Raw genomic sequence first — 11,538 nt, forward strand, 5'->3', positions numbered from 1 at the left:
TGAATGTAGTCTGTTTTCATTGCATGTATTTTGCTGCCTATGTCATGGATGATCAAAGGGACTTTCATGACCCGCGGGTGTCTCATATGCTATGTACGTATGTACTTCACACTCGGAATATGATCCCCAGTAAACGGTCATGGCTAGAAGGGATCCAGCGTTTGTCAGAATGTACTTTTTGTAGCCGGCTTAGGAACATTTACGCAGTAGGTTATAATTAACGTGGCAGTTGAGAATTAGGATAAGGTCAGGAAAAGGGTTAGGGTTAGTTTAAAAAATAAAAAAACTTTTGACGGAATTTTGACAAAAGCTGGATTCCATTTAGACATGACCGCCCCCCACAACTGACTGGCCTATTGTCCAATCACAAGCAGGACCATGGTTTCTGGTTACTTGGAAACTGTTGCTTTGGAGATGATATTTCAACTCTAGTTTATTTGACCCTCGGCAGGTTGAGGGGAACTTTTCGTAATTAGTCGCCTAATCAAAAGAGACTTGGTAGTTAAATATATATATATATTTTTAAAGAGGCTTGAGTAAATAGAAAATGCCTGTTCAGTCAGTTCCCCTAGCCTCTGTGACGATTGGACCGCAGTCTTGGCGAGATGATACGATGCACTCTATACGGTTAGCGGAACACTTGGTGCGGCAAACCCACGCAGGACGGCCGGGGTCTATCAGCCGTGCGCGGAGCTGTAGCGCCACCGCGTTTACCCGGAGGCGCACAGACACAATTGAAGAGGTTGGAAGTGGAGATACTCATGATGCTTTGTGCAAGAATAAACTCAGACCCCAAAACACAGGCACAATGGTGAGAGCATAATATTTTAAAGTTATGATATGAATTAAATTAATAGTGAATGAATGTGCACTATTTTGAATCATGTGGGCTATATAAGCTTTAGCCTAAAATGTATGTTGGTGGTAATTGCTGTTTTGCGAAATAATGCAATCACAGTTAATGAAAATAAGTTATATATTGTTGTATATGTAGACTTCAATGTCATTATCTTATGTCATGTTTAGTTCCCATATGCTACCACCACCACATTTGTGGTCCCGTTTCCCCCTCCCTGCTTCCGAGAGCAATGTGCAGAGGCCAGTGTCGGGGTAGCAAGGGAGTACATGCGCAGTGTGAGGGAAATGGAGGGCGAGATACGTAGACAAGCTGGCCGGGTGGCACATGAATGCGTTAAACTGGAGCGGGAGAGAGGCCTCCTGGAGAGGATGCTGAGGAGCCTGAGGTGTGAAATGCTGATCAACAAGAAGAGTGTGGAGGGAAGGACCACAAGACCAGCTTCTACTGAGACTGTGAGTTCAGTGTGTGCAGTGCATGAGTCACAACTTAATTTATTTGTGTTAATTTCATATTTCCACCTGACCCCAAGTTATTCTGCCTAGTATTGCTTTGCTGGACTACATTAGGCCAATATGTATTCCAATCTACTGTATGGCTATGAGAAGAAAAAAAAACACTTCAGATGATTGTTCTGTTTCCAGGGCAGAGACGGAGCAGACCATTTGCTGGAGTGTGAAAAGAGAGAACTCACTGAGCTGAAACAGGAGATGGAGAGCACTCTGAGGAGCACACTAGCCCAACTACAGGTGATGACATCTAACTGCTAGAGGCCGGGTTACTGTAAAAACACTATGACAAATGCTAATGTACACAGGGCTTTATAAAACAAATGTGATTGGTCTCATTCTCTCTTTTTGTGGTTTTCAATGGATACAGGTGCCTAGGGTTATGATTATGCCTATTCAAGAAAGTTGTTGAGATATCCCTTGATTTGCTATTGATATACCCGTAAAAAAAAAACGTATTTCTCTCTCTCTCTCCTTGCCGTGTATAGACCCTGGGTCAGTGCAGTAGGCAGCTGTTGGACTGTGCCAGTGAGAGAGCGCGTGTTCTAGAGCTTCTACCACACACTGGCTCTGGCTCTCTCTCCACAGGGGGACAGGGAACTCCCTCCCAAGGCCTCATAAAACTACCAGAGCCAATCGGCCCCTTCACTCCAGGTGCTATGTCAATAACATACTGTACTAATGTAACACAGTTTATGGCACTGCATTGACGTCACCTTGTCCCATATAGTGCCTATTGTGGTTACACTTTGTTTTATTGTCAGTGATTCACCTAGTTTTTGTCTTAGACACGACATGGTGACAGTGTAATTACATAATAGTTACATAATAGCCACTCATTTATTTATTTGGGATTTATTTAAACCAGCAGCTGTAGGCTTATCATTTGCTAGTTAGCCCCACAAATTGCCCATTTCTACTATACCCTCTTAGTGGATACTAGGCAAATATCAGCTGAAACAGGTCTGAAAAATAAAGAATTACCCACATCTTTCCCTTCTCAGAATGTAAGCAGGTTCTGGAGTCTTCCACTCTGGCTGTGAACCAATCACAGCTGCTACGAGAAAACATCAGGCAGATGATTGGCAATGCCATCGCCAGGCAAAAAGCTGCCCACCGTACTGTCAATGAAGCTCTGGTGAAGAAAATAGCTGAGACAGTCACTCTGAAGGTACAGCAGGGGACATACGATAGTATTTAACATTTAAAAGTAAAAATAGTAAAACTCTCATTCTCTCACACAGCAAAATCTTACAATTATGTCTGCAGCCGCCAGGCAGGCCATTTTCCGCAAACAGAGGCAGCTGAACTGCATTCGTCATAGCCATGACAGAGCACTGGTCAGTATGTGAGTGGAACTGTCTGTAAGCTTTGTCATGGATAAGCATGTGCATTGGAGATAGTGTCTGTATCTGTGCTGATTTGGTAAAGAAAGAGCCACTAACATTGGTGTAATGGTTGGTTGGTTGGTTGTAATAATGTTGATAGTGGGTGACTTCACTACTCCACCCCTATCTTCCTATGTTGTCATGTGTTTTCCAGGGCCCTGAGTACAGCGGGGATATACTTTCCAGAGAGAAACTGAACAGGCCTATAGTAAAAGTTTACCATAGACACCCTGGGACCCAGTTACCTGAGGCTGCTCATCTCATACAGGTAACTAATGACCTTCCTCTAAAAATGAACATGAATGACTGTAGTAGACTTTACTGTAGTAGACTCACATTTCTGTGTAAGTCTTCCATTGACATCAATGCATGATTTATGCAATTGTCGAGTTAAGTGCTTGCTCTCATGTTTGAATTCAGCCCTCTGAGTCTTGTGTTTTTTCTCAGGGTAGTTCTGTGTTGAGACACTGCCTGCTGTCCTCTGAAGAGGAGCTCTCCAGGCTGCAGGGCACGTGTCTGCAGCTGGTGGCCAACCTGCACGGCAAGAGGGCTGCAGAGCAGGTGGACTCTGCTGTGATCAGGCTGCGGCGGCAGCTCGTCGACAGACGAGCAATGCCCACTTTCCTCCAACAGGGGTTGTACTAAACTCATTATGTAGTGCATGACTCAATTCATCTTTCCACAATGTTTCTTCTCCTCCAATGCATTTTGAGAAGTAGATGAGAGGAATCAATGAAAGAGAAGAGCCCGAATCTATGGTTGTATACAAACGGCATGTGTGTTTTCTCCTGGATATGAAGTGAAAGATGGACCAATGTGCTGACAAGGGGACCATTTAAACAAGATATTAGGAAGGTGTGTTTTTTAACCTAGTCATGTGTGGCATCCCAGACCTCGATTAACCACATTTCTGCATTACACCATTAATGTGTACTTGAAATAAACAAACAGTATTTCACTGCAAACTCAGCCCCATTGCTTATTGTTTGGGAGTCCCTTAGAGCAGAAATGTGCATGGGTTTCATTGGCATGTACTTGATCTCCTTGTCATACTGCCATTTTGTACAGCTTGGCATCTATATTGCAAATTTAATATGTTCAGCATAGACTGCATTAGAATCACAAACAGTTTGCTGTACTGTTTATGCTCAACGTCACCTGTGAATATAAGTATACTGTTAAAGTCCAATCTCCATCGCACCCTCCTCTTCAGTCCGAGTCATAAGACGGCAAGTCACTTGACAGTCCTGCCTCTAAACTATGGGATGATTCAATAAGCCTCTTCTTTAGTGAGTGGTTACAGAATACTTGTATAAAGGTCCTCTATACACGTCAAAGCAGTACTATAGATTTCGGCAATACATTTCTGTATCTTCCTTGCAATACTCACTATTTAACTGAATACTCAGATAGTTTGTTTCTACTTTAGTATTTGTGCAGATTCCAGTGTACACTTTACAATCAGCCATGGCGGAGGAGTGACTTCAGTCTTATCACTGGGCGGATAATGTCCTCATTGAATCAGATGTGTTGGGGTGGGGAGATAATTAAGGTAGCCTCTCGTTTTCCTAGATACTATCTTCAGAACTGAGCAGACGATGCATGAAGAGAGAGAAGACTAAAAGTACTGGCATAATACCATAAGTTTGTACAGACTCATCCCCCAAAAGGACTACATCAACACATTTGACTGGATAAGAGAAGGTTGCAACAAGTTATTGTTGTTTAGATGATCTAGATAATGAGAAGACAGAAAGGTCTTGAGGAGCTGGGAAAGCAGTCAAATCAAAGGGAATACAGGATATTGTCTTCGTTTGGAGAGAGACAAAAAAAACAAGTGATGTTGCAGCTTCTATGCCATCTGGGTAAGTGGAAGAGAAAGGAGTTAGAAATTGAATGCTTATATTGCAATGTATCATATACTGTGTTTGTGTGTGCATGCATGTAGTGTTTATGGGAGAAGCTAATTGATGTTTAGCTTTGTATATTGACTTGTGCATTATTACATTAACAGCATTGTTTAAGCCACTCCCACCCATTTCCATCATAAGACTGTAGCTCCTTCCTTAGGTAATATTGTCAGTGAAGATTATCAATCAAAAATCTCTACTATCCTTCAGTCCCTGCGCCAAACTTTCATTTTACTTTGTTCTTAGTGTAATCAATATCTTTCTCTTTCAGTTCCTCTGTTTTGCTTCACCTGTGTCTTCCCTGCCATCTCCCCACTGGACTGTATCAAGTTCCCTCAGAAGTGTCCTCCAGGTCAGCTATGTCTGTCCAGCAAAGATGTGGGGGAGCACGGTGAGAGCTCCTTTAGATACATAGATTGTGTTTGTGTGCCCGCATGTTTCTGCTTGAGTATGTCCACCTGAGTGTGTAAAGCTCAGTTGTCCTGAGTCTGCACAACTCTGCCAGGACCTAGGATCAAGAGAGACACTCAAGTGTTTTAGTACTATATCTCTTGACACAATGATGAAAATAATCATGGCTCTAAACCTTCAAGCTGCATACTGGACCCTATTCCAACTAAACTACTGAAAGAGCTGCTTCCTGTGCTTGGCCCTCCTATGTTGAACATAATAATTGGCTCTCTATACACCGGATGTGTACCAAACTCACTAAAAGTGGCAGTAATAAAGCCTCTCTTGAAAAAGGCAAACCTTGACCCAGAAAATATAAAAAACTATCGGCCTATATCGAGTCTTCCATTCCTCTCAAAACTTTTTGAAAAGGCTGTTGCGCATCAACTCACTCCCTTCCTGAAGACAAACAATGTATACGAAATGCTTCAGTCTGGTTTTAGACCACATCATAGCACTGAGACTGGACTTGTGAAGGTGGTAAATGACCTTTTAATGGCATCAGACCGAGGCTCTGCATCTGTTCTCGTGCTCCTAGACCTTAGTGCTGCTTTTGATACCATCGATCACCACATTTTTTTGGAGAGATTGGAAACCCAAATTGGTCTACACGGACAAATTCTGGCCTGGTTTAGATCTTATCTGTCAGAAAGATCTCAGTTTGTCTCTGTGAATGGTTTGTCCTCTGACAAATCAACTGTAAATTTTGGTGTTCCTCAAGGTTCCATTTTAGGACCAAGAGATCTTCTGTTGAATCTGACAATTACTCTTAATGGTTGTACAGTCGTCTCAAATAAAACTGTGAAGGACCTCGGCATTACTCTGGACCCTGATCTCTCTTTTGACGAACATATCAAGACTGTTTCAAAGACAGCTTTTTTCCATCTACGTAACATTGCAAAAATCAGAAACTTTCTGTCCAAAAATGATGCAGAAAAATTAATCCATGCTTTTGTTACTTCTAGGTTAGACTACTGCAATGCTCTACTTTTCGGCTACCCGGATAAAGCACTAAATAAACTTCAGTTAGTGCTAAATACGGCTGCTAGAATCCTGACTAGAACCAACAAATATTGATCATATTACTCCAGTGCTAGCCTCCCTACACTGGCTTCCTGTCAAGGCAAGGGCTGAGTTCAAGGTTTTACTGCTAACCTACAAAGCATTGCATGGGCTTGCTCCTACCTATCTCTCTGATTTGGTCCTGCCGTACATACCTACACGTACGCTACGGTCACAAGACGCAGACCTCCTAATTGTCCCTAGATTTTCTAAGCAAACAGCTGGAGGCAGGGCTTTCTCCTATAGAGCTCCATTTTTATGGAATGGTCTGCCTACCCATGTGAGAGACTCAAACTCGGTCTCAACCTTTAAGTCTTTACTGAAGACTCATCTCTTCAGTGGGTCATATGATTGAGTGTAGTCTGGCCCAGGAGTGTGAAGGTGAACGGAAAGGCTCTGGAGCAACGAACCACCCTTGCTGCCTGGCCGGTTCCCCTCTTTCCACTGTGATTCTCTGCCTCTAACCCTATTACAGGGGCTGAGTCACTGGCTTACTGGTGCTATTTCATACCGTCCCTAGGAGGGGTGCGTCACTTGAGTGGGTTGAGTCACTGATGTGATCTTCCTGTCTGGGTTGGCGCCCCCCTTGGGTTGTGCCGTGGTGGAGATCTTTGTGGGCTATACTCGGCCTTGTCTCAGGATGGTAAGTTGGTGGTTGAAGCTATCCCTCTAGTTGTGTGGGGGCTATGCTTTGGCAAAGTGGGTGGGGTTCTATCCTTCCTGTTTGGCCCTGTCCGTGGGTATCATCGGATGGGGCCACAGTGTCTCCTGACCCCTCCTGTCTCAGCCTCCAGTATTTATGCTGCAGTAGTTTATGTGTCGGGGGGCTAGGGTCCGTTTGTTATATCTGGAGTACTTCTCCTGTCTTATCCGGTGTCCTGTGTGAATTTAAGTATGCTCTCTCTAATTCTCTCTTTCTTTCTCTCTCTCGGAGGACCTGAGCCATAGGACCATGCCTCAGGACTACCTGGCATGATGACTCCTTGCTGTCCCCAGTCCACCTGGCCGTGCTGCTGCTTCAGTTTCAACTGTTCTGCCTTTGGCTATGGAATCCTGACCTGTTCACCTGGACGTGCTACCTGTCCCAGACCTATTATTTGACAATGCTGGTAATTTATGAACATTTGAACATCTTGGCCATGGTCTGTTATAATCTCCACCTGGCACAGCCAGAAGAGGACTGGCCACCCAGTCCTCTCTAGGTTTCTTCCTAGGTAGTTTTCCCTAGCCAACGTGCTTCAACACCTGCATTGCTTGCTGTTTGGGGTTTTAGGCTGGGTTTCTGTACAGCACTTTGAGATATCAGCTGATGTACGAAGGGCTATATAAATAAATTAGATTTGTACAAATAACACCATTAATGTAAACCGAACTCAGCCATAAACACCTTTAATCTACAGGAGAATTCAGTGTGACGCTGTATGAGAAGAGCTGTGTCCTCTCCGCCCTGTGTGGCCTGACTGGTGAGAAGTAAGCCATGGGCCTCAACTTCACCTTTACCAATGAATGCTGTTCCACCCACCTGTGTAATGGAGCCACAGCCCCCTCTGCCTTCTACTGGACTGGCTCTGCTCTAACTCTCCTCTCATTCACTCTCACTGTGATTTACCCATCTTTAAATATAATGCCACTGCTGCTAAATTCATAAGGAAACCATGACCACATTCAGTTGGCTTGCGTCGTCGAAACGTTTCAGATATAAATGTGATGAATAGAGCTGGCATGATTCCTTGTTCTAATTGTCGGAGAGGCATGTTTGTTATACATACCGTATTTCTATCTGTCCTTTCCAACACGTTGTATTCTGTTGAATGTGGCCCAGGTGTTTAACACAAATATGTGTGCTTCTTGTACATTAAAGATATTTTCCATTGAACTGACCATTTTCTAGAGATGAGCAAACACACACATGGTTTTTGCTCAAGTAATGTAAAAAATAATGTGCTTAACACTTCTTTAGACCTAGGCATATAATTAACAATATCCCACATTTATCAGTCATGAAAGTTGAAAATGAGAGCTAACAACATACAAAGCATTCACTGTATGGATAATAACTTGTCTGGATATAATCTATAATTGTCTATTTGTATTTTTGTCTAGTCTATCAAAACTAATAGGCAGGCATAATCATCTATTATAATATTTTAATCCAATGTATCTAATATTTTCCCTGCAGTTCAAATGTCCTCGGTGGCACGAGCGTTGTGCGACTAGATCTCCAACAGCTGTTTTTGATTCTGGCTCATTCTACAAGGAATATTGCGCGTTCACATTCTAGTTGGAACTAGGAAACTCGGAAAAATTCGACTAGCCAACTGGTTGTACACGTGCGGTGATCAACGAATTAGCAAGTCGGAAATGTCTGAACTTCCTAGTTCCGACTAGTATTTGAACGCAGCATACCTATGGATATGTATTGACGCAGGGCCTGATTTTGCTCGAGTTATTGTACCATTTTGGTACAGGAATATAGATATGTTTTATATTTTCAACTTGGCGTTTTTGTTTCTTTTGCATTCTCTAAGAGCAGAGGGAGGCTCAAATGCACGCCAGTCTTCTGTGAAGGTATTCGCCGAAGACTCACCATCTTACCTCGAACTACCTGTGTTCCAGCACTCAAGGGTGCCGCTGGTAGACAAGGAGCATTTCTCTCCAGTCCGTGGAACTGGACACGAACAATTACCGGATAAAGTTAGGAAAATACTGGTCCCGGTGTACCCAACACAGAAGCCCTCTGGTACAAAAAGTCAAGCCCGCGAAGTGATAACACTTTGTAACATCAACAAGATGTTCGTGCAGGTAAAGAAAAACATTTTGGGCACCGGGAGTTCACTGTCTCAACTGACACTCGGAACATGCCAAGCCAATAAATCTACAAAAGTTTCCCTCATCTTCGAATACGACCTCGGCCTCTGTGGGAGCAAGCGCTCGGTAAGGTTTGTCAGCATTCATAGGCCTACATTTCCCAGAAATAACTTGCTGATATTGACATAGGTCTTCTTATTTTCAATAAACAGTTAGTAAATAATCGTGTGGCCTACTCCAACACTCTCCGATATGATCCCCCGAAGCTCCAAGGGCCTATCAGACGAGCTGCGCCATTCACATTGCGAGTTGTCTGCCACTTCAACAGGTGACTTGCAGTATTTACACTATTTTGTGATGGATTGATGTTTACCTTGAGTTCATGTCACTGGAGGAGTTATCATTCCATACAAAGAAAAGGACATAAATGATAGCAGGTTGGCACAACATTTTAAAAGTTGATTTATAGTCAATGCCAATTATTTACATTTGCTTATTTCTTTCCAGATATCATTACTCCTACAAAATAGGCTACATGCTGAACGTGGTACACAAGGTCTCTAAACCAATGAAGAACAGAACCCGTTCCATGCTCACTGCACGTAATGGTAGGGTATAGATGAGTAATTGATCTACAGTAAATGAGTAGTCCTCATGTTATAAAATGTACTTAAATGAGCCCTCAGGTAATCGAAAGATCTGACTACTCATTCTCTCTCCCTCAGCTCAATGGGAGAGACTTGCCCCATCCGATGGGTACTCTATGGGAAAGCCCATGTACTTTCAGGTTGAAGTGCCTTCCATGTCTAAAGATGGACGTCTCTATGTCCACTCATGTAATGTGACCATTAAGCAGTCACACTCCTCTACGCCTCAGTTCACTGTCATTGACAATTTTGGGTAATGTAGACATACAGTATGCCAGATCACTTCTATCAGTATCATTTGCACAGTACTTTGCTTTTAAAGAGGCAATCGGTAGCTGAAACAATAACAAAGAAAACCCCTGCCCATGTTTTGGCAAAAATCTGAGGGATGGGGCTTGAGAAATGTAACCACTCTCAAATTCATAGAGCGAGCAATAGATGCAAGTACTGCCCATCTATGACATCAAAATGATAGTTTTGGTTTCGGATGTTGTACCACAGTTATATTCTTCAAGAATATATGGGTACATATAATATATAATTTATTAATCCAAAAATGAATGTAGCAATTGGAGATTGACCTTTTTCGTTTTTTTCAAGGAACTTCTTGGATTTAACAGTAAACTATTTTCTGCTCAGGTGCATGGTTGAGAGCAAAAACAACAGTGGCTCCAGATTCATCCCATATAAAAGGAATGTTGTGAGGTTTACCATGGAAGCCTTTCTGTTTCAGGGAATGACAGCAGGGCAGGTATGTTAAGGATGCACTCCGTTCGTAATATGCAACAGTAACTATAGTCAACTGACCAGTAGTTGAACTTGAGTGCTATGACCTCATTAGATTTCCTATGCAATACATGGCCTCCATCAAGCATTATAACTACTGAGCTTAATATTTTTCTTTCCCTTGTCTATGCAATTCATTTGACTGAGGTCCTCTGACACTACATTGCATTGGAAGAAGTATGTACATAAGTATGCAAACTGTAGATTCTGTGCCACATTTGAATCAGCTCAAGCCGCCGCTTCAGCCACAGCAGCTCTACATGTACTGTGCTATGTCTGTGGGGAGGTCTGTCCCCTCTTCAACTGCGAAGGCCTGCACTTACGATTCCGCAGCAGGAGGGTAAGCCCTGATAATACTGAAGCTGTCTGATACTTTATCCATATAGGCCCTGCAAAAGATGATAGAAAACCATGAATAATAGAAAAAAGACTCATGTTGCTCTGACACATCTTGGTCTGGTCCTATCAGATGGAAGGAGCTTTATGGAGCTTCTTCAGTCTGCTCCTGTTGTGAGTCCACATGTAGCTCTGCTGTCCCCTCTGGTGAGTACTGTGCCTACAAGTGTATCTTTGCATTGAATTACTGTTGGGTTTTGTGAGATGGTTTTGGTCGAGTACTTTTTTTGCATTTGTAAAGATGGCCTCATTATGATATGTACATTTTCAAACATTTACACAAGGCTTAGCCTGTCACCATCAATAAGTATCCATTTATTCAGTCTGTCGGTGAGGATGTTTGGCATCTAACTCGCTCTGTGTACTCTAGCTACCACCAAGATGGTCACCAGCAAGTCGTGGTCGGTGGAATACAGCACAAAGCCTGCCCAGGAGTTGACCACAACCTCACAGCCCGAGACCGTTGTGGCGGGGCAGTTAGGTGTGAGGCAGGTGGAGAGACTTAAAGAGAGGCCTGTGAAGGGATTTGCTGTTGTGGAAGTGGAGCAGGTCTCTGAACCACACAGAATATTCGAAGAGTTCTTTGGTGTGGACAAATAGACAGCAAGTGTGGTCACTGCCCGATGTTCATGTCGATAATTCATTTTGGCAATAAAACAAATTACTGATACACCATCTAGTTAATCTTTTTGTAAGTTAAAATCTTCAATGGTTTGGAGAAAAGAA

At 42.9% G+C, this 11,538-nt stretch overlaps 2 protein-coding genes across 2 annotated transcripts; both read left to right on the plus strand.

Annotated features, from left to right (window-relative positions):
* The first annotated feature begins 430 nt into the window (after window positions 1-430).
* tektl1 (tektin like 1) lies at window positions 431-3,718 on the plus strand. Its single transcript, XM_020508376.2, has 8 exons — window positions 431-811; window positions 1,027-1,311; window positions 1,501-1,605; window positions 1,854-2,019; window positions 2,370-2,536; window positions 2,610-2,705; window positions 2,908-3,021; window positions 3,201-3,718. The coding sequence occupies exons 1-8, from the start codon at window positions 548-550 to the stop codon at window positions 3,396-3,398; spliced, it is 1,395 nt and encodes a 464-aa protein (XP_020363965.1). The 5' UTR covers window positions 431-547; the 3' UTR covers window positions 3,399-3,718.
* Window positions 3,719-8,384: 4,666 nt separating this feature from the next.
* Window positions 8,385-11,482, plus strand: zp3d.2 (zona pellucida glycoprotein 3d tandem duplicate 2). Its single transcript, XM_020508387.2, has 8 exons — window positions 8,385-9,109; window positions 9,196-9,311; window positions 9,491-9,591; window positions 9,709-9,883; window positions 10,270-10,381; window positions 10,644-10,756; window positions 10,886-10,959; window positions 11,183-11,482. The coding sequence occupies exons 1-8, from the start codon at window positions 8,654-8,656 to the stop codon at window positions 11,410-11,412; spliced, it is 1,377 nt and encodes a 458-aa protein (XP_020363976.1). The 5' UTR covers window positions 8,385-8,653; the 3' UTR covers window positions 11,413-11,482.
* The last annotated feature ends 56 nt before the right edge of the window (window positions 11,483-11,538 follow it).

Source organism: Oncorhynchus kisutch, linkage group LG2, assembly GCF_002021735.2.
Source record: "Oncorhynchus kisutch isolate 150728-3 linkage group LG2, Okis_V2, whole genome shotgun sequence".
Classification (NCBI taxonomy): Eukaryota; Metazoa; Chordata; class Actinopteri; order Salmoniformes; family Salmonidae; genus Oncorhynchus; species Oncorhynchus kisutch.

Coding starts and splice junctions, on each gene's coding strand:
- tektl1 (XM_020508376.2), top strand. CDS start 548: ATGCCTGTTCAGTCAGTTCCCCTAGCCTCTGTGACGATTGGACCGCAG. Junction 812..1,026: donor CCCAAAACACAGGCACAATG/GTGAGAGCATAA, acceptor TGTCATGTTTAG/TTCCCATATGCTACCACCAC. Junction 1,606..1,853: donor GCACACTAGCCCAACTACAG/GTGATGACATCT, acceptor TGCCGTGTATAG/ACCCTGGGTCAGTGCAGTAG.
- zp3d.2 (XM_020508387.2), top strand. CDS start 8,654: ATGTTTTATATTTTCAACTTGGCGTTTTTGTTTCTTTTGCATTCTCTA. Junction 10,382..10,643: donor AGGGAATGACAGCAGGGCAG/GTATGTTAAGGA, acceptor CATTTGAATCAG/CTCAAGCCGCCGCTTCAGCC. Junction 10,960..11,182: donor TAGCTCTGCTGTCCCCTCTG/GTGAGTACTGTG, acceptor TGTGTACTCTAG/CTACCACCAAGATGGTCACC.